This window comes from Ochotona princeps, chromosome 22, assembly GCF_030435755.1.
Source record: "Ochotona princeps isolate mOchPri1 chromosome 22, mOchPri1.hap1, whole genome shotgun sequence".
NCBI classification, from domain to species: Eukaryota; Metazoa; Chordata; class Mammalia; order Lagomorpha; family Ochotonidae; genus Ochotona; species Ochotona princeps.
In genome coordinates this window covers 32116630-32139511 of record NC_080853.1, presented here as the reverse complement: position 1 = coordinate 32139511, position 22882 = coordinate 32116630, and the positions used below count along the sequence as shown (strand labels likewise).

At 42.3% G+C, this 22882-nt stretch overlaps 1 protein-coding gene across 3 annotated transcripts in view; it reads left to right on the top strand.

The window, feature by feature from the left end:
• Window positions 1-22882, top strand: part of PLCB4 (phospholipase C beta 4) — a 350035-nt gene that overhangs the window by 273709 nt on the left and 53444 nt on the right. For all 3 annotated transcript variants that reach the window (XM_058679484.1, XM_058679483.1, XM_058679485.1), the window contains 10 exons: window positions 593-701; window positions 5735-5945; window positions 7216-7309; window positions 10071-10150; window positions 10907-10991; window positions 13521-13611; window positions 15914-16009; window positions 17977-18071; window positions 21810-21951; window positions 22718-22802. In XM_058679484.1, the coding sequence (XP_058535467.1) occupies window positions 593-701; window positions 5735-5945; window positions 7216-7309; window positions 10071-10150; window positions 10907-10991; window positions 13521-13611; window positions 15914-16009; window positions 17977-18071; window positions 21810-21951; window positions 22718-22802 (1088 nt within the window). The remainder of the gene's footprint in view (window positions 1-592; window positions 702-5734; window positions 5946-7215; window positions 7310-10070; window positions 10151-10906; window positions 10992-13520; window positions 13612-15913; window positions 16010-17976; window positions 18072-21809; window positions 21952-22717; window positions 22803-22882) is intronic.

Sequence of the window (22882 nt, the reverse complement as noted above, 5' to 3'; positions counted from 1 at the left end):
TTCTTGTGCCGATTAAGCTTCAGAGTTATGATTAATTCCTTTAGTAAAGGATGAAGTTTTTATAGCATTCAAGAAATACTTTATTAATGTAGAAACACAAACTCGAATTGAAATGACTTTTGCCTATCAAAGTTTTTGTTATTGTTTTTGGAGGGGTTTTTTTTGGCACTTAAGTTAGCATACTATATATTTATGTATTTGAATTATTTTGTTTTTGTTTTTTTCATTTTGAAAAATACTTTGGCATTGCTTTTTAAAGACATCTATACCTATGTCTTTCCTGTGATACAGGAACCAGAAGACAATCCAATTGACATGCACCCTCTGTTATACATCTTTCAGCTTTTGAAACAAAAAAAAATTTTTTTTTCTGTTTCTCTAGTTCAGTGACAGGAACCAGAAAAGTATTCCCAGATTGGGACTTTTTGAAGTCTATTTTAGGTACAGGAACAGGAAGGCAATGAAATCCTATCTTTGTCATTAGAAACATGATAGTTTAGCTATATCTTGTTTTAGAAATTATATACTTAGTAATGTGTTATGCCTCCAGGGGAGAAATGTCAACCTAAATGGAGTTATTTTCTCATCATAGCATCAACGAGATCCTCGACTGAATGAAATTTTATTCCCATTTTATGATGCTAAAAGGGCAATGCAAATCATTGAGATGTATGAGCCTGATGAAGATTTGAAGAAAAAAGGTAAAGAAAGGAAAAAAAATTTTTTTTCTTTGCTAAAAGATAGTTACCAAATTTGAAAATCTTGGATTTTTAGTTGAAGGTACATTTCCATGAGCCAAAGATGATGACTGATTTTTTTTCTATTCCTAAGTTAATGTACATTTCACCTTCTTCAAAATAACTTGATGCCATCTGAAACATCCGGTTAAGTTTATTGTGTTACCAAACACATGATAGAGATATTCTGCTAACTACTTTCTTATATTAGCTTTTAGCATTTCATGTTGCTTAAAATGTAATAATGCCACACCTTGAAAATAGTTCCTGTCGTCTTAACAGTGTGCTCCCTTGGGTTTTGCCAAGCCAAAAAATCAATACATGATGTGATGTGCCCACTCACCCTTCCCTTGGTCTCTGGCATAGAAGATAAATGTAACTACTATGAAATTACCTGACCAGGAGTCACTTCCATGGCAACGTGTAGATCTTTGTCCAGTGAAACTATGGGAACAACTTGAATCCAAGTATTTGTCAAAGGAAAGCACGGGGAAGAGTGGTCAGTCAGTTGTGTGTCAGCAATGGGAACGTTGTGCTGAGGGCAGAGGGATGTTGTTAACACGGCTGTATGGGAAGTGCCAGGGGTATCCCAGCTGGAACCCCCACCATATGTTTTTGTGAAGACTGAAGAGAGCCAGCCATGGTTTTGTCTGTCCCATGGTCTTACGCATCTCCAGGCTGCAGTCTCCTCCTCTTTAGGACTGCATCTATAACTGATCTTAGTGGACGGAATTGAGAGACGTGTATGTTCTGTGGCCCCACATACAACTTTCATAGGTGTTCCTGGCTCACCACATCTTCTAACTTCACCCCTGAGCTCTTTCCAAACCTCATGTACCTTTCCCATTTGCACTTTGTGCTAAGGGCTCAGTTAACTCTTTTCAGCCAGAGTGCCTTATCAATGACCTCTTACCAGTACCCTGACTGTCACAATGTATTACACCTTGCATGTGATGGAAGCAAGAGGGAGATCAGCTTGGTAGAAAAACTAGCAATTTGTAGTCATAGCAGGTGGTGTGACTCTAAGTACTACCTTGTCATGCTGTGACCCCAAGCAAGGAAATAGTATCTTGGGCCTTGGTTTGCATGCTTCCAAGTAGCTAAAGTTTGGGCAGTCAACTGTTACTGTTTCTCCACCCTATTTTTATTTGTTAAGATTCATAGTGAGCTGATTGGGTGCCAGGCACTGTGCCAGGTACTGAGAATTGACCACTGAATCAGAGAGGCCCCTGTCTTGAAGATACTTGTGATATGTTTTTTTTTTTTTTTTAAACCGGTTGCAGACAGAGAAGTCTTATTTGCAAAGTGACCAGATGAGTGGGAAAAAAGGAGAAAGCATTTCTCGAGACAGAGCTGCGAGGTATGGTGGCCCTTGAAAGGAGATAGGGAGAAACACCAAAGGTTTGAGGAAGGGTCTCAGGATTTTAAGTCTTCCCTGACCCATCCTTGTTGGACGGGAAGCTGGTTGCCCATCGGTGGTCTCTTAACCAGTTAGGACATGGGTGGACAGTGCTTGTGTCACCCACTTGAAGGTGTGGCCAAGAGTTCAGGAGGTTTGGATTGTGTTAGACCCCCCTCTTGGAATCCCACATCCTACTTCTGTACGGGTAAGGGACAGTGATGTCTTCTAGCCACTGCTTGCTGAAATGGGGTGTCATTCAGGTCAAGGGTCCCCTAGAGGTGTGGGAGCCACAGAGAGATGGTCTGGTCATCCAAGTTGCTGTGGCAGAAGTTGGTCATCATCTAAGGTTGCATGTTCAGGGTCCTCTGAAGTCAGAAGACCCATTTGAGGCATGTGGATAATCAGGGCTGGGCTCCTCCGGGAGAGATGAGCAGGGATGGGGTCCCTTGGGAAGTTTTCTCTTGCTTCAGTTGGGCCACGTAGCTCCAGTCTAAGTCTCCTTTTCACACTCCTCGTTGGGCGCCAGGAAAATATGTTACCAGAAAAGCTCCACGTGATCTTTTCTTAGATTAATATAGAAACAAAAAAGCTGAGAACTTGTTGCAGACAGAGAAGTTTTATTTGCAAAGTGACCAGGTGAGCGGGGAAAGAGGGAAGGGTAAAGCACCTCCCAAGAGAGAGCCAGGAAGTGGGGTGCCTGTTAAAAGGAGAGAGAGAGAGACACCCTAGTTGTGATTTTCTTTTTCAAGCAAAAAGACAAGCTTCTGAATAACTTCTTGCTTGGGAGTTAAGTGTTATGGTAGAAGGCTATGTTTGGTCATTTCTAAAGTCCTCCTAAGTAGAAATCTAAAAATGACCATTTGCTAAAAATTACAGTTTGATCATGTTACAGTGATAGAAATTTTAAAGCTTGTCATTATCAAATGTGAGTGAGAATGTGATGTAAAAGACATTTTTTAAAAAGATTTGAAAATGAGCGTTACACCTAAAGGGAGAGAACGAGATGTTTCATCTGCTGCTTCACTTCCCAGATGGCTGCAACATCCAGGGCTGAGCCAGGCTGAAGCCAGGAGCCTTCAGCTTCATCCAGGTCCCCCACACTGGTGGAAGGGGACCAAACACTGGGGTCATCTTCTGCTGCTTTTCTCAGGCCGTTAGCAGGAATCTGGATTAAAAGTGAAGCAGGCAGGACACAAACCAACGCCCATATGGGATGCCAGATTCCAGGCAGTGGCCTTGCCAACCATATCACATGTTGGGCCCAAAAGACATTTTTATAAATCTATGGTCAGGCTGTGAGCCATGTTGCTATTTTTTTTCAATAGCTCATAAAGTAGAAAACATGCTTGAGATATAGCCCAGTGATTCCTGCCCTGTGTATATAATCCTGGAGACTCTAATACATTCCCCAAACTCTGGAAGTCAACATGGCACACAGCTCAGTCCTTAGACCTCTGTCCCTGGGATGTTCAACCCTTGATTTGCTCATGCACGTCCATGCCCTTAAGCTTCTTCTTATGCATGTGACTTTCCAATCCGCTGTGCAGTCATATTCTGTAACTTAAACTAAGGGCAAGAGTGGAATTCTCATTCCGGTGTTGAGGGAGCATCTCCAAGGTGTAATAAGAATGTATTTAATTCTGCCTGCCCCTCTTCCTCTTCCTTTTCCAGACTATAAAATGACCAGTATTCACTGAGCTTTTCAAGACAAAACTCTTGGACCATCTTTTCTTGTTTCATTCATGATAAACATGCTTTGTGAACAAACTCCACAATAGCCAGCCTCAAAATAAATATTGGAAGAATCACTTCTCGCCCTCCCTTACCAGGCCATCTGATCTTATACCTTCTCCCCTGTTGAATGCCAGTTGATTTGTGAGTCTTTTCCTTTCCATTCAGTGCTGTGCTTCACACAGCAGTCAGAATAAAGCATTTGAAACCAGGTCCAGCCATATGATTCCACTCTTAAAACCTTCCGAGGGTTTCCCAGCACACTTGGAGTAAAAGTATTTTGTGAGAACAAAAGCCCAAATGCTATATTTAGCCTGTGCTTTCTTCTGTCGCCTGGTGTCTGGCTACTTTTCCCCTTGGTTCCTCACTCCATCTTGCTTTCCTTGGATGAACTCAGCACACACATTCCTGCCTCAGGTTCTGTGCACTTGCTGATCCATCTGCCTGGAAGGGGATCTCACTGGTGTGCTTGTGGCATGTTACATGTGTAACATCCGTGAAGGGATTTCACTGGCCACATATCCAACCTACCATTCTCCCATAATCGTTTCTTTGTTCTTCTGACACTTTCATGATATTATAATGTACTTTTTTGTTTTTGTCATTCCTTAGGGGTGAGCTGCATGAAGGCAGGGTTTATCTGTGTTTGCTATCACTCAGTCTATTTCATTGCCTGAAAAAGCATTTGCTCTTAGAATCAAAGAAAATGCCCAACAAAATTGGATATAAATTTATATTGTAATGCTTCCAGTTGTAATTAGAAAGGGCCTAATATCCATCAAAAGAATAATGATCAATAATTATGGTACAGCCATATATGTGCTACAGTACATTCATGAAAAATAAGTGAACAAGAAAAGTTCCAAGCAAAACAAAAGTAACCATTTATAAATGTACACAGTGGGATATTATTTCTGTGAGCTCAGAAACATTAGAATAGATGTATCATTTGGATAAAAGCATGTGTATTAAGGCTGCAAAACAATTTTCACAATGTTTAACAGGAAAACTAGGGTGCTGATTATCCACCTACATGTCAGCAGAGAGATGAAATTGAGGTGAAAGACACAGGGCTTGGTAATGACCTTTGTAATCCCAGATTCCCTATAAAAATGTAAAACAGTTCAGCAGATGTTAAGATCTGTCAAAGCTGTGGTTCAAGCTCATGGTTATTTATCATGCTGTCATTTGTGCCCCTCTGTAAGCCTGAAGTTGGTTCACAACTTGCAAATGCTTAAATCAGAAAGTAAGAAGTCGAGACTGGGAGAGGTAATAGAGTGGGAGAAGATACATCAACACTGACTACCTTTCCTGCCCTTGCCCAAGGGTCCTGCCCCGGGTCAGAAAGGTGTGAATGAGATGAATCATGGCTCTTGGGAGCTTCAGGAACCACTGAGTGCTCCTTGCAGTCTCTAACCTTAGATGGAACAGGAAGATTGATTTGTTTAGATTCAGAGAGGCCACTATCTCCAGAAAAAGTAAAGAAAAAAAAATTCCTTCTCCAATCCAGTAAAAGCAATAATGCCTTACAATGAATACATTTTCTCTTTGTTTTAAAAGAAAATCTTTCATATACATTTTAATTTGGCAGTCATGACAACTTTGGAAAAATTGTGGGGGCAGTGTCCTTCTGACCCCAAGGACGAGAAAAGAGGATGCTACTTAACTGTGAAATGCACTGTGGCACATATACTTTACAACACTCATATTCCATTCAGTTTCTGAAAGCCGAAGGTTCTTAGGGAAGAGACTATAAAGATGTTATTTGTTCTTACAGCTTAAGCTGTCTCAGCTACCATGAATAAAACACAATATCTGTGCCTTTGGAGCTCTGAATGCTACTAAGATGTTCTTTTCCCATTAGGCCTCATATCAAGTGATGGGTTTTGCAGATATCTGATGTCAGATGAAAATGCCCCAGTCTTCCTAGATCGTTTAGAACTTTACCAAGAAATGGACCATCCGCTGGCTCACTATTTCATCAGCTCCTCCCACAATACCTATCTCACTGGTCGACAGTTTGGTGGGAAGTCTTCAGTAGAAATGTACAGACAGGTCCTCCTGGCTGGTTGCAGGTGAGAAACTCGAGATGGCCTTCGGTTCTTTCTGTCTGATGCTCTTGAATTTACAGTCGTTACTGTCTTATTTTCAGCAGATGTGTTTCAAGACCCTCCAGTGGGAGTCTGAAATGAAATATTTCCGAATCCCATGTACTGTGTTTTATTCTACACACACATACCTATGATAAAGTTTGTCTTGTAAATTAGTCACAGTAAGTAAATTAACACAATAAGTGTTTTCAAAAACACTAGTCACTAGTAAATAGAGTCCAAAGGATAGAGTCCAAAGTCCTTCTCTTTAATGCCTTGATACTCATTTAACTGGAAGGAAAAAAAGAAGCTGTATTTTCCATACAGACCCTGTGCATCAAAACAGAGTTAAAAATAAACTATAAACTTGAAATATGTCCAAAAACTGCAAAAGAGAAAATGTGAATTTTCAAAAGCTCCATTAAGTTTACTACTGATTACAGGTATTTGCAAATTTAGCCTTTTATGATGTTAGAAGTTCAGAAAGAGTTCTCTGAGCTTAAAACTTCTTGAAAAGTGTTTTCTTTTTATAAAAACTGGCAAAACTATGAGGTTTAAAATATGGCAAAATGCTGAAAGTAAAACACAAGAAATGTAGCTATGTTATGATTTTTTCTTGGTTATTATTTCATCAAGACTCCATTTTTGAAACTCCCGATTAACTATGTAACTACTGCCATTCACATACTTCCTGTTTACAGGCAGAATATTACACAAGCTGATGGAAAATGCACATTGCAAGAAAGCTATTCACAAATTTTGATATTTTTGCACCAAAATAAAATTCTTTTCACTACATAATTCTATAAAGCTTTTGAAGAATTCATATTTGAGTATGAATTATTAAAATAAAACATATTCTAGTATGGACAAAATAACATTATCTCACCCATCAAAATTTTTAAAAAGTAGTGTTTAACATATCTGAAACTCAATCCACATTAAAATTTTCCAATTTTCAACAAAGCGTTTTTTAAAGCAGCTTTCTCACAGGTAGGATTGCATCTGGGGCCATGTTACTTGTGGCACCTGTGAAATCCCTCGTTTTATCTAACTCAGTCCCTTTTTGGGTGATTCGGTAGATGACTACTGCAATGTGACTTTATCCTGTATGCGTATGCCATGAAATAATCATGTTCCTTCAATAAGTCATTTGCTCTGTAGGAACACAAGTCCTTTGGATGCATTTCTTCTGCCTTGTACACACACCATTTTGTTGTAAGGATTCTATGGTATCATGTTCCCATATTCCTAGATGTGTTGAACTTGACTGTTGGGATGGAAAAGGTGAAGACCAAGAGCCTATAATAACTCATGGGAAAGCAATGTGCACAGATATCCTTTTTAAGGTAAGTTTTAAATTGACAAAACTTTCCCAAGCCATTATGGAAATGGAGGAGATAGGGGAGGAAACCAAATCATTCCTTTTCTCAAGCACTCTGCCTTCGAATGCTTTTCTTCCAGGATGAGAATGTTGCCCCACTAGAATCTTTTCATGCTATTTTCCCTGCTTTAAAACAGTGCTGTGCTACATCATGAGGCTTCTTTGGTGGACCCATTTAGTTTTAACTTACCTTAAAAAAAAATCTTTCATGTTCTGACATACATACTTGCTTGCTAACTTTCCATTACTTCTCAACACATCAAGGCGATATAAAAAAATTGAGCACAGGAAGAAATGCATTATAAACAGGGCCCAGAAGAACAAGAGAATGAAGTTAGGATTTGCGAACACTTGTCAATAAATCCTCAAAATGTATGTTATACTGCAAATTGCCCTCCAGACTTTCCAGAATTTAAGGGCAAGGACAGAAACTGGTATTTCACAGAGTCCATAGAAGATAAACAGCTATCCTTAGTGAGGAATCTCTTGAGCATCCTCAGAGGAGGATCTGTGACTGCACGGGACATCTTGGTGATGGCCTTTTGGTGATCTCAGTGTGTGTCCTGAAGGCGGATTTTTGAGTGTTCCTCATGTGTACCTGAGACATTTTTGCCGCATTAGTCTAGTCCCTGTCACTAGAAAGAAATACCTGAGGCTGGGTAACTTACGGAGTTTATTTGGGCTTTTCTGGAAATGCAGATCAAAGGACCACTCCTTGTGCAATCCTTCTTGCTGGCAGTGTTGAAATGCAGCACTGGGCATCACATGGGAAGACAGGAGCACATGTATGTATAGCAATGGTGCTTAGTCTGTCTCTCTCTTGCTAGCCACCAGTACTCAACTCTGAGGGTTCAACCCTGATGATCTTATCTAATCCTCCCAAATTCATGGAGAGTCCACGTCAAAGTTTCCACCCTCTAATTATCCAACCATGGGGATTAAACCCCTAATAACTTCCCTCAAGCTCTAATTCTAAACACCATAATCAGATGATGTTTCCACCGTCTCCACACTTCAAAATGCAGATCAAACCTCAACTTCTACACTCCTGAGACACGCTCAAGCCATAGCACCTGTCTAAAGACTGAATCAAATACATGAAATTCTGTGGTTGTATTCCACTGATTGGAGCTATTAAAACATCTGAGACCATGGTTCCCAACTTCACCCACGAGGGAAAACCACCAGAGCTTTTTCTTGAAAACAGGTAGCCTGTGCCTCACGCCTAGAACACATAATTTTTCTCCACCAAGATGTTAGTAAGTTTTGGGCAGCAGTGAATTTAAGGTCTTGCTTCCTTAGAAGTATTGAGAGCGTATCCCAGTGGGAAGCCTGGAATTTGCACGACCAGCCAAACAGACATGAAAGGTGATGTCCACTCTCCAGAGAATTAGGAAGTCTAATGAAGAACCACCACGGAAAAGAAGGTCGTTTGCTCTCGTTTGGAGTGAGCTAAGGAAGAAAGGAGGACAGAGCCAAATTTTTTGCTGAAGGAGTAATTCTTGGCCAATTCAGTTGGACAGTCAAGATCACAATGATTTTTGCCTGAGAAATACCTTATTCAAAGGTAGCTAAATGATGGCCTCGGCTCTATGAGCGTGTCAATAACAATTTCCAAGCTTATCTACCCCTGGCCACTGTTACTTCAAATGAACTTCCTTAGATAACTATGGTAAAATAGGTATCTGTTTCACTGGGTGATGGGACTTGGGCTGTGGTTGTCATAGACAACCCTCAGGTTGCAGGAGTGGCTATGTTACGTCCCACGTTAAGTCCACTTACCGGATGCCCAACAAGCCAGTTACTGACAGACACCAGGATTGTTGGAAAAAAGTAGGACAAAGGTAGACTGGACATCACTTGGTAGATTGAGTTACTGCCAAACTATTCAAATTGAGAGTAGCTATTGCATGGGAGCTATCTGAATTATTGGGACAATTTTATTGAGTCTTTATGGTTCAGGGTCTTGGTTCTATTTTTGTTTTTAGAAAAGGAACTGCAGGCTGTAGACAGGATCAAAGGCATTAGGGATAAGGATTTAGCTTCATGGTAAGCTCCAAATCAGTATGAATTTGGGAACTCTTATCATATATGACACTCCGCTTTGTACAAATGTCAGTTTGAAGCTTTTCTTTCCAAAGCTAAGTAGAGACCAAGGCCAGTTATCTTGAATCCCTAAAATTTCTCATCAAGATAGTTGGGGTAGGATAGGGGATATGTTCAATTCATTCAGAAGCTGTTTCATATGAGGCAGCTCTGTGTTACAGTACAGTGCACACCCCTGTTTGACCTCACGTATTACTTCACCAAGGATTCCCCGCGCCTGCCACCTCCTGTTCCCTAAGCTAATAGGACATACGTGCAGCAGCCAGGGGTTACTGACATGAAGCCCAAGACTGACTGCCAGATGTGGAAAGACAGTCAAGTCTAAGTTTATGACAAACACATTTCTTTGGAGGTGCGAGAGACTGTAGAGGAAAATGCCTGGGCCAACAGTGACCAGCTGATTCTCAAGGAGAAAGGGCAACACTAAACCCCTGGTGCTGCAGGTTATTGGGAAAGCCAGCTTTGGGAAAGCCAGGCTTTGTACCTTGGCTCTAACTACAGGGGAGTCCAGCTGAGGGGTCTCTAGGTCCGGACTGCAGGAACTGGGTTTCTGAAAGGCTCCTTTAGGAGTGTCTGAATGTCCTTTCTTTCCCTTTCATTAACACGCTTTGTCTTTAAAGGATGTAATTCAAGCCATCAAGGAGACTGCATTTGTCACATCGGAATATCCTGTGATTCTCTCCTTTGAAAATCACTGCAGGTAGAATGATTCCTTCTGTTTCCCCGACATCCACTCTCCATTCCTGCTCTGGGTCTTTTAAAGTAGCTTGTTTAGTGAGAAGCTAAGTACCAATCATGCTCCGGGAAGGAAAAACAATCCTAATGTGGAACCAAAAAATCAGAAAATCGGGGGAAAATAAAAGAAAACAAAACATTCTTTCCCCAAAACAAGTCATCTTAAAGCACCAGAAACCCTCTCCGAAAACAAAAGATAGGAAAGCGGGACACCTCACAGAGCTCCACTGAGTTGGGAGACTTAGCAGCACTCATCATTTTGAAACCAGGTTCCGTTCATTTGAAAATATTGTCTATTCTTCCCACCAGCTCACAGTGTGAGGGTAGAATCTACTTTTTCAAATCCCACCAGTTAAAGTTGTGGTGTTTATAAGCACATCTGATGTTAATGTTAAGGCGGTCATGTAGCAGTGCACTTCTAAAAGTTCATGGGAAATGAAATTAAATATTTTATTTTGGTGGAAAAAATAGAAACCCACGGATACAAGTGGTCTTCGAAATGTTCTAGAAAGTTGCATATTCTGTTAAATTATGCATGAATTTTAAAGTTGTTTTGCACCAAAATAAGTTGATCTTTTAATTCCATTTCTCCATAAACATTTTGAAGTTCTCTCATATTTTACAAAGGGGCAGTCTTTAATTGCCTAGTAATGGATATTTTCTTAATTTGGGGGCAGTTAATGGATGTTTGAATTTACAAATGCCACTTCTTTCTCTCCAGCAAATATCAACAGTACAAGATGTCCAAATATTGCGAAGATCTATTTGGGGACCTCCTGTTGAAACATGCGCTTGAGTCACATCCAGTATGTATTTTTAGCAAGCCATATTTCTAGCATGAATGGATTTGTTTGGAAATTCATTTCTGAAGGGTCAAGTAGTACTGGAGGACAAATGCTTCATTTTCTTCATATTTATTTAAATTCTTTGGTACAGAAAGCTTTCATCATGGTTCAGAGGGATGTAGAGTGAGACATAAAATCAACATCTGATTCAGTTCCACATTGCAGCTCTTTGGGGGCTTACGGTTGTTCGGATTTAGTCTAGAAGTTACATAAGTATCTAGACCAAAAGTCTGGATTCAGCAGTCATACTCAACTTTGTTAGAATTATCTGGGGGAACTCTTTAAAACCCCTCTAGTGGAGCCCCACTTAGTAGCTGATTTAACTGATCAGAGCTGGGCCCCAGCACAAGGTCTTTGAGGAGTTACCCAGGTGTGTCAAATACCACACCCTGGGATTCAGTTGGAAATCAATTACTGTGGAAATGCTGTGTGTGGATTAAAGTCACAGGATCCGGAAATTCAAGCTTCCGAACTCCAAAAATAAGCTTTGAGCAATGTTATAAATACAAGGCAACTTTCAAACATTGATGGAAAATGGAATTACAAGATAAGTTTATTTTGACACAAAAATCTTTGAAATCCACGTATACAAGCAGACTCCAAAAGTTCATCAGAATGTGTATTGTGGAAAAACACTACACATGGATTTCAAAATAAGTTGACACCAAAATCCTGTAACTCCAGGTTCCATAGATTTTTGAAGCGCCCACGTACATTTGTGGACTTCGTTTACACCTCATGATTTTTTATAAAGCAGCGGATTAACCACTGGCTCCCAGATGGGGTTATTGGGACTTAGGCACTGATTCCACCTATAGGCAATTTTTGTACATAATCATGTTAGAGTATTCCTCACTACAATTCATGACTTCAAAGAAGTTAAAATGCATTGACACCAGGAGTTACGATTAGCAGAATCTTAATGGAATTAAAGTGTCGGTGTATGGTAGAAAGCTGTTTTATTGACTGTTGCCAAGCAGCTCCTGACAGAACCAGAGGTGACAGCAGGAATTAGGCATGACAAGCAGCTCAGTAGGTGAGCTCGTGCAAGAAAAGTGATCTGCGCTAACTAAGAACACTTTGCTAATTTAACAACTTTTTCTCAGAGCTGTATCTATGGAAACTTTCATGGGCGACAAGGTTGTTCGCATCTGCTGCCATCCTCTCCTGGTTCCTGCCAGCCCTTGAAGCCCTGCTGTGGGTGTTCTGCCCACATCTTTACAACACACCCATTTCTCTGCCCACTCACCTGACCCCCAGTGGCCAGCGGCCACAGCTTTCGGCTTGAGAGTGAGTCTGCTCATTTGTGGAAGGGCAGAAGTGCCTGAGAGCAAACACTTACACTCTGGGCTCCTTCCCTCCCAAGGGGGCGTTAATGCTAGGCACCTGTTCACCACATGTGCCAGAGCTCCCAGCAGGACAGAGTGCCAAGTGGCCACAGTGAGAACTTGTGGAATCATATTCCCGTCTTTCTCTGCTTCCCATTCCTCTCTTGGAGTCTTAGATTCGGTACTCACAAATTCCTGGTGCATTAATCTTTTCCTCAGAGACTAATTCTAAAACAAGCCAAACTGAGAAGTGCCCGAGATAGAACAGCTTTATCATCATCACCATCATCACCATCATCATCACCAACATCACCTACGCCCTCTGTTTTCCTGATTGGGCTAAGGTGCTTACTGCTATGGAGTGTGCACATAGGAGTCAGGGGTGTGGGAAGCATGCATCCTATAAATGGGAGTGCGACCTCTCCCAGAACTAAAGAACTTTCCATCTGGGAGGTTGGGGCAGGGATGAAAACAGGACACAAATGCAAACACATTTTTAATAAGGAAAGTGTCCCAGATGGCCTTGAAGATTTGCTGGCAGTGTCCTGGGATACGGGTGAGACATGAACCAATTCCAAGGGCTGTCTGAAGGGGGCAGGACTTGAAACAAACATTCCATGTCAGGGTCAGGTAGAAATGCACTGTGCTTTAGATAAACCTGAGTTCTGTAGATGAGTATGTGGGTGGATGGGTGGGGGAAGCAGAAATGGACAGTTACCTCCTTCCAGATATAGCAGATGAAGTCCAGAATCTAGTCACTGGGCTTGCTCCCTCTTTGGTCGCTTAATTGAATTCACAAAGCCAAAATCCCAAATAGTGAAGCTGGAGCAACCCACAGAGCCCAGTGTAACACCGGGGAATGTGGACATCTCATCCTGGGAAAACCAATTCCGATCCCCCACTGTGATGCCTCCGATCTTACCAGATACTGACTGCTGCTTGAACACGGTCCTGCCTGCGCCGCCGCTCCTCTGGGGAAGCTCTGCAAACCCTGTAGATTTAAAAGTTGCAGGTGCGCTGCTTTGGGTGGCCAATACACACATAAAACGGCACCGACTGCCATCTAGCGGACGTTCGTTGTATGACTCCCTGGCCTCCCAGGCTGGCTGTGGGCTGGATGGAGGACGAAGCACCTGTTACTAATTCAACTCTTTCTGTTTAGCTCGAACCAGGCCGACCCCTGCCGTCTCCCAATGACCTCAAAAGAAAAATACTCATCAAAAATAAACGGCTGAAACCCGAAGTTGAAAAAAGTAAGTCAGATGCAAGCATAAATGGACGTTTGGGCAACTCAACGGTCTACTTCCTTTAAAAAATGTTGACTTGGGAGTAAGGGGTGTCGTGGTGATGCCACATAATATACTTTTCAAAGAAGTTGCTGCATTTCCATTTCACTTTATTTTCCATGTTAGCTTGGTTATGCAGTGGGGAAAGCTCCCTATGTCAGAACTCGGAGCCATGCAAGAGGAAAATGGGAAGAAAGTAGAACTGATCAAGATACAGAAAGAACTAGAAGTTTGTAATGTTGATACTTACAGGATATATAACATAAAAAGACTTTTTGAGTCCTTTCACAAATTATCCCTTTAGGGTCAAGTGTTGTGACAAAGGGAATTAAGTCATGCCGTGTGTGACTGAGTGCCAGCCCAGGTCCTGGCTCCTCAGCTTACCACCAATGCGTCCAGCAAGTACTTGAGCTCCGAGCGCTCATCGGGAACATGTGAATAAGGTCATGGTCTCCTGGTTCCAGCCGAAGCCCATGGCAGGCATTCGGAGAGTGAGGCAGAGATGGGAGAGCCTTGTCTCTGTCACTGTGCCTTCAGTAAAGCAAGCTAAAGAAACACTTCCTAAAGTTTCCCTCATGCAGTCTGCCTGTGTAATAACACTTAGCGAGAGACCTTGGGTAGCAATATGTCTACGTGCGCAGAGCCGTGATGCTTCATGGAGACATTTGCTGCTTGTTTTTCCACGACATTTTCTTTGAAAATGTTTTCTTTCAAAATAGCCATTAGTCCATGGCCTTAATAGATTCAAGTGTTGGTATTTTTCCAGTGTGTTTTCCTTCCAGATAGCCTAAGTGACAAAATTATTTGAATGGTCATTTTTATGACAAAAGCAATAATGACACAGGAAAGGCAAAACAAGGCAAAATATAAGAGAATGACAGAATAATACGAAAATATGTATTCTATACACATGATATGTAGTAAATACACCTGTGAACACGTGTACCTATTTAAACCTGTTTCAACAAAACTGAGGTATTAACTATAATTTTCCATATTTAGTAATTTAACCAATTAAATATAATTATATCCAGCATGATATAAGTCTGTGTGCTAACTTTAATATCAATGTATAAAATACTTTACAGAATGTATCGCCATGTTACAGAGGAGGGTACCTGTTTGTTATAAGATAATTTAAATAGTCCCAAGGTGGTGATTTTTTACTACTATTAGTGCTCGTCTGGTGGATTTGTGCAGCCCTACAGTTAGAACCCGTGCACTTAGCGATTTGGTCACAGCATATACACATCTATGTTTTGATTTATTGGTTCAGAAAAGTTGGGTCCGTTTATGTTGTCGTCACTGACACACAGGATGCCTGTGTCCCAGCAGCTGCCTTGTGTGCTGGCTCTGGGCCATGTTTGTATGTTACTGGAGCAGTAGAAAAAAAAAATGAAGCTTTCATTTTTTTATTTGTTTGTTTAAATAACTTGTGTTATGAGTTAATATGAGTTTTGATTTCTTCATACACATTTTCTCATTTTTACAAAATTGCCTTTATTTTACTGACATGGCTTTTGAAGTATTTGGATAATAACTTTGAGTATATCCATTGAAAATATGTTTAAAGTTTGTAATGTATTCATCTGAGAGGCAGAGAGAGGGAGAAGGAGACAGAGACAAATGCCTGCAGGGGCAGGGCTGGTGTCAGGAAGCAGTGACTCAATACGGATCTCCCATGTGGGTGGGGATCCCAGCCTCTGAGCCCATCCACTGTGGCCTTCCAGGGTCAGAAACGGGTGGAAGATGGGCTTGGGAGTGGAACTGGACGGGAACCCAGGCACTCCGATATTGGAAGTAATATGCCTTAACTGCTGGACCAACTGCCCACTCCAGTCCCCAGCTGTTTTTTTTTTTCCCCTTCAAGTTTTGCTGCTCTCAAACGTGCATATTTCTTTTGTGTCATTTCACAAGCTTGGTTTTGCTGGAGTCTCCACACTGTGAGCTTGGGTTGTCTAGCCTTAACCCCTTCACAAGGACTCAGCCGCTCTCAACCCTGAAGAGCAGCGTTCTGGACAATTCTACCATGTTTCCAGTTGTCATTCATCACATGTGTCTAATGGGGGTTGCTGTACACTCCTTAGGAAGCCGAGACCAGCAGGTGCAAGCGAGATGGTGGCCACTGATAAACTTTAAGGACATGAGCCACACGTGCTTCAACAATATGTTTCCTTTCCCTTTTTATCTCCTCCTTCTCTGAAAGCCCGGACTCTCTAAGGGACCTGACATTTGCTCCCATCTCCTTCTTGTTTGCTTTTCATGACAGAACAGCTTGAAGCTTTGAAAAGCGTGATGGAAGCTGGAGAATCCGCTGCCCCAGCTAACATCTTAGAGGACGACAATGAAGAAGAAATTGAAAGTGGTGAGCTATTTTTTTAAAGTTACAGGTTATAAAACACTTCTGAAAGTAAGAAAAACATTAATATCTATCAATGGAAGCTTATATAATGATGACATTTTAATTCTCAGTAGTCATGTGTGTGTTCATGGGCCAACCTTAACCTTTTGGCAGTTGTGTTGTTTTTCCAAGTATTATTCCTTCCAGTTTATTGGGGTACCAGATTTGAGTGGCTTAGTCGTCTCCTTTCCCATGGTGTGCGCAGCTGCTCAGCAACAACGCCCAGCCAGAGAATCCTTGAAACACTCACCGTAGGAGGCAGGCGTTGGAGGAAAAAGAACATTTTCTAATCCCTTATGAATTCCAATCTTATAATGATCTATGAAAGACAAAGAATGTGGGACGTAAAACAAAGAGTGTAGGATGGTACCTTTGCGTACCTGTGGTGACCTGGAGACCCAAAGGCAGCTGTGTTAGTCATTTCTGTGTTGTTCTAATGAAATACCCAATTCTGAGCTTTTACTTAATAAAAACAAGTTTATTTAGCTTAATAGTTTCTGCAGTGCTGGCATCTTCCCTGCTTTGGGGGAGGACTTCAGCGTGGAAGGTGTCACCTGTAAGAAACCCAGAGAGAAACCATGGGAGATTGCCAGGCTTCCTCTGCAATAACCTACTTTCATGGTAGCCAATCCAGTCCAAGAGAGTGAGAACTTACTCTGTGAAAAAAAGTGGCATCTTTGAAAGCCACGGGACTTCTCAGCACTGCTGTATTGGAGCCAGACTCAACACAAGCCTTTGATGGGAACAAACCCCATGAAAACTACGGGGCCAGTGTTAAAATGTCAAGTTCAAAATCCTTCAGCCAACCAGCTACCACAATTATCTTTACAGGAAGACAGTGTGAGCAAAAGCAGCATTGTTTAAAAAGATTTGAAGATCTGCCAGTATCTTGTATTTTCGTTCAGCTCTCTATCTGTAATCATTTGCTTGATTTGAAATGGATCATTTGAGAGGTTGAGGATGTTTTTGAAACATTTTTGTTCATTATTTATAATGAAATTTGTGTAACACAAGATGGTTTGGACTTGCATTAGTTTAGACATTTTTGTTTCTTATGCGATGGCTCTTGGCTGCAATATTTGTAAAAACAATGCTGTATCTATTATCCAAACATCTGAACTATGGTTTTAGGAATGTCAGGTCATAGGTAAAAATCTTAAGGCTGTGAAAATTAACCAGTGTTATCCACGGTCCTTTAATAAAGGCTCCAGTGTAGGGGACAGACATTATAAATGCCAGTCCATGTCCATGCCATTCTTTTGACCACTATCTGACAAGAATCACAATGCCTTACCTTCATATATTTTTGGGAGCAAGAAGAGTCTGGGAGATGAAAGATGTTAGATGTTATGTAGTTGGAGATTGTTAATAGTTATCTGTTACTGCATAATAAACTACCCCAACATTCAGATGCTCAAAACAGCATATTTGTTACCTCTCATAGTTCTGTGGGCCCCCCCAGGCTCAGGGAGGTGGGTTCTCCCTTGGACGTCTCATGACATGTGAGGATGAAATCGTCTGGAGGTTCAGTTGGGCCCTTTATCCAGGGTTCCTCCACTCAGCACGTGACTGGTAGCTGATGCTGCTGTTGACTGAGAGAGCGGCTGGGCCTGTTGCTCCTGCAGTCTGAGCTAGCTATGTGACTCAGGTTCTCTCTGTAACAAATGGCCATAGTTGTGGTCAGTCCATTGGCTGTAATTACCTTGGCGTCGCAGTATGGTTGTGTTCCACATCATGGCTAAAATCTAGAATGTAAGTACATGAGAACAGCAGCAAGAAGACACCAGGCATGGTTCAGGAACACAGGACAGGCTGGGTTGCAGCCTGTAAGTCCTGGACATGCAGAGTCCTGTTCTATCCAAGATGATGGTCCAAGTCTAACAGCTACGCAGTGCTTGTCTTCATAGATTTTTGTTTTGTCTTCCTCTCAGCTGACCAAGAGGAGGAAGCTCACCCTGAATTCAAATTTGGAAATGAACTTGATGACTTGGGTCACAAGGAAGCTGTTGCAAATAGTGTCAAAAAGGTAAGGCTCTTCTCGTCCCCTCCCTTTGAAGACTTTCATATCAGAAGTGGCACCTGTGGTTGACGCAGTTTCAGAAATGTGACAGCCACAGACACACACAATGAAGTTTGAAAGAGTATTTCACTAATCATACTCAGTTTTTCCCACTATTCATTTATCGGTACCATCAAAAATATTGTCACTCAATAAAATGAATCTTTAGAAATGCTCATTGGTCACTTTGTTCTAGATAGGTAGGGAACGACAAAATCCCAGCGAAAAGGTTAGCTTTGTTGAAATCATAAGGAAATTAATTTGTAAGCCTCCTAAGTGGAGTCCTCGGTAAGGAAATTGTTTTACTAGTTATGCCAGAGTACTTCAAAAACATTTGTGGAAAGCGCAATAAAGGGTTAAGGTTATCTTAGGGACAAAACATTTATAAATCCACACAGTGTTTTTGCATAACATTCATTACCATGAATTTCTTTTTATTTTAAAGATTTATTCATTTTTATTGGAAAGGTAAATATACAGAGAGAGGAGAAGAGACAGAGAGGAAGATCTTCCATCCGATGATTCACTCCCCAAGCAGCCGCAATGGCTGCAATTGAGCTAATCTGAAGGCAGGAGCCCGGAGCCTCTTCTGGGTCTCCCACACGGGTGCAGGGTCCCAAGGTTTTGGGCTGGCCTCGACTGCTTTCCCAGGCCACAGCAGGGAGCTGGATGGGAGGCGGGGCTTCTGGGATTAGAACCGGCACCCATATGGGATCCCAGTACGGTCAAGGTGAGGACTTTAGCTGCTAGGCCACCGCGCTGGGCCTACCATGAATTTCTTAAGACACTATTGTGTATCTTCTTCCTAATATACATGCATAAAAATATTTCAAACCACTCACTCAGGAAAATTACCACATATCTACCCTTTATTTGGCATAGTGCAGGCCACAGCAATCTATCAGGGTCCAGACACACTTGCTTTCTTCCTCTACACTGATTGTAATTTGGACAAGTCGATGGGAATCAGACCTCCAACAGATAGGCAGTGGGGTAATTACGTAATTGCAACTCACGGTGAGTGCTAAGCAGTAAAATAGAGAGTGATGAGATGGAAGGAGAAAGAAAATCAGGACCCCGATGGAATAAGGACTCCACGGCACAGAGACAGAGACATGGCTTCCCACGGAGAGAGCACAGTTACGAAGCGGACATGGGTAGCGTCAATTGCATGAGTCAGTGTTGATGCAAAGCCAGCATCGCCTGTGGTTGCCTGTTCAAGTGCCGATTGCCCCACTGCTGATCCAGCCCCTGCTACTGGCCTAGAGAAAGCATCAGGAGATGGCCCAAGTGCCTGAGTCCCTGCTGCTCGCATGGGAGAGTTGGATGAAGCTTTTCATGCAATGTTGGCCATTACAGCCATACTGGGAAGTGAACCAGTATGTAGAAAATTCTCTCTCTCTCTCTATCTCTGTGTGTGTGTGTCTCCCTTTCTGTCTGTAACTCCAACCTTCAAAATAAACATTTTTAAAGTGAAGGATGGAGGAGAACAGGTGACAAAGCATGGATAGGTTGGAACAGCTGGTGTAGGATCTGGGAGGCTTTTAGGAAGCACTGAAAAGCTTTCAAGGAGGGAGATCAAAATACACTGCTCAAAGTGAAAGCGACAGGTGATCACTTGACCTCACGCTGCTCCCCAGAATTTGCAGGGGGGAATGTGGATTCAGGAGCCCGAGCTGGCTCTCTGGCCCAGGCACCCTGATGGGGAACTAGACTAGCACCTTAACCATCAAGCAAGCCAACTGCTTGCCCCAACTGATATGGGCTTTTCAAGTTTTTTTTTTAAGATTTATTTGTTTTTATTGGAAAGGCAGATATACAGAGAGGAGGAGAGACAGAGAGGAAGATCTCCCGCTGATGGTTCGCTCCCCCAAGTGGCTGCAATGGCCAGAGCTGCCCCTATCCAAAGCCAGGTGCCTGGAGCCTCTTCTGGGTCTCCCACACTGGTGCAGGGTTCCAAGGTTTTGGGCTGGCCTCAACTGTTTTCTTAGGCCACAAGCAGGGAGCTGGATGGGAAGTAGAGCAGCTGGAACATGAACCAGCACCCCATATGGGATCCCAGTGGATTCTAGGTGAGGATTTTAGCTACTAAGCTACGGCACTAGGCCCCTCATGGGTTCTCAAAGCTGATCATGTTTACTCAATGGAAACCGTTTAAGATAAAATAGAATAGAAATGAGAAAACTCATTGAGACAGGATGGGAAAACAAGACAACAAAAATGGAGAGTGCTGAATGTTTTCGGGATGTACTAAGAAAGCGGCCACAACAGCCGGAGTTGAGCCAATCCGAAGGCAGGAGCCCAGAATCTCCTCCGGGTCTCCCCCGCGGGTGCAGGGTCCCAAGGCTTTGGGCCGTCCTCCACTGCTGTCCCAGTCCACAAGCAGGGAGCTGGATGGGAAGTGGGGCTTCTGGAATTAGAACCGGCGCCCATATGGGATCTCAGCATGTTCAAGGCCAGGACTTTAGCCACTAGGCTACTGAGCCCCAGACTGTTAAGAGTAAGCACACTTTTTGAAAAAACATCATAAGCCACCCAATTGTGTGGCTTCAGTTGTGGAGCTCTGTTACTGTGAAACACGGTCGCAGACCAGCCGGATCAACAGCCTGGAGACTACCCAAGATAGCCAAATTCTTAGTCCTCACTCAGACATTGTGTACATAAGAGATATGATATCTTCAAAAAGTTTCTGGAAGGCAGATCATTAAAATTATGCATAGCTTTCAGAAGTTTTTGCACCAAAATAGCCTAATCATTTAAAATGAATTAGTTATTTAGAGAGAGAGAGAGAGAGAGGAGGGCCACAGAAATCATCACTGTGTAGCACCTGCTGGCCCACCCCCCGAATGTGCCTCATGGCCTGGAGCCAGATCAGGCTGCAAGCAGGAGCCGAGAACCCAGTCTAGGTATCTGTAGTGGCAGCGACCCAGGTCCCTGAGCCGTAAGGTGCTCCCTCCCAGGGAGGGACCTTGTTGGAACCTGGAACAGAAGTGGAGTTGGAACTGAACCTCAGACATCTGCTATGGGATGTGTGTGTCTCAAGTTCGATCCTTACTGCTACACCAAACATGCACCCCTAAACTGATCATCTGGTTGCATTGTTCCGCAAGCTTTCTGAAGTACATGGGTAGTTTATAACCTGGCTGGGCTGTCCATTACGCTTTCTTGAATGTTTTAATATTCTTTAATACTCCAACAATGTCCTAAAAAGGTGAAGATAAGCCCAATATTTTATAATTACCTCTTTTAAAATTATTCGGGGACTCCTGTAGATGTCAACATAAAAATATTTATTTGACTATTTATGTGAGAAGTACAGAGATCCATCTGTTGGCTCATTTTCCCAGATTGTCACAACGACTGGGACTGGGTCAGACTGAAGCCAGGAGCTTCCTCCAGTCTCCTCTGTAGATGCAGGGACCCAGGAATCTGGGTGGTCTTCTGCTGTTTTCTCAAGCACCTTATCAGGGAACTGAATTGGGAGCAGACAAGCCAGGATTCAAACCAGTGCCCATATGGGATGTTGGCACCGCAATGCTCGACCCAAGACTTCGACTTTCTAAATTATTCTTTAGCACCATTGAAGGGAGAAAGAGTCTTATCTTTGAATTTTTGTGTTTTTCAACTCTCTTTGGGAACAAAGTCTGTAGAATGAGGATCTTACAGAAGCCATGGACTTGTATGTTCTCTTCATTGTGCTCACAGGGCCTGGTTACTGTAGAAGACGAGCAGGCGTGGATGGCATCTTATAAATATGTAGGTGCTACTACCAATATCCACCCTTATCTGTCCACCATGATCAACTACGCACAGCCTGTAAAGTTTCAAGGTTTCCATGTGGCTGAAGGTAACACTGCAGGTTAAATGCAATAGCCTTTTTTTGTCTGCTTTTCTTTTCGTTTTCATTTTGCTAAAGAGCTTGAATCTTACTTTTTGTCCTTTACCTTTCTGTGCCTTGGGAGTGTCCCACCCTTCCTCCCCCTCATCCCCAGGTATCTGACACGTCCTTGGCTTTGGGTGGCATTGCATTGTGATTCCCCATGTGTCTGGTGCATCCTTGGCATTGGATAATACTGCATTGTGATTCCCAACTTTGTCCACAAGGTGGCCCTGAGAGACTGTGGGCTTTTGGATTCCATGCTTTCCTAGGACTTCTTAAAATCAAAGATTGATCACAAAAAGTATACAAGGGGTCTAAAAATGTTCATGGAAAGTTGATATTCTGCAAAAATTAGGCATAGTTTTCCATATTTTTTGTGCCAAAAATAAAGTCATCTTTTCATTCTGTTTTCCCCATTAACTTTTTTTTTTGTACATTTTCATAGGAAGTATGTACGTTTTCATATGAAGTATATAAAAACATAATCATTTCTGGGTGCGAGGAGCCATTATCATCAAAAGCACATGTTTCGGGGAGTAGCAGTTTCAAATTCCATTCAGCGTGATTTCTCTATGTTAAAGTTAGTGGTCTCCCTGCATAGGGCATTAAGGAAAATAGGAACTCCTGACATGATTGTGTAGCATTGGCCTCCCAAAGCCTGTCTCAGGAGCCTGGCTTTCCGTGAGGGTTTGAAGGGAGGATTTCTGAGGGTGTCTTTGCTTTTCTTTTACAGAACGCAATATTCATTATAACATGTCCTCTTTCAATGAATCCGTTGGTCTTGGCTACTTGAAGACACATGCAATTGAATTTGTAAAGTATCCTTCTATACCAGGTGGAGGTAGGGGTTGGTATGCTTTGATGTGGCAGGAATTTCTGATCTAGGCAAAGAGCTCCT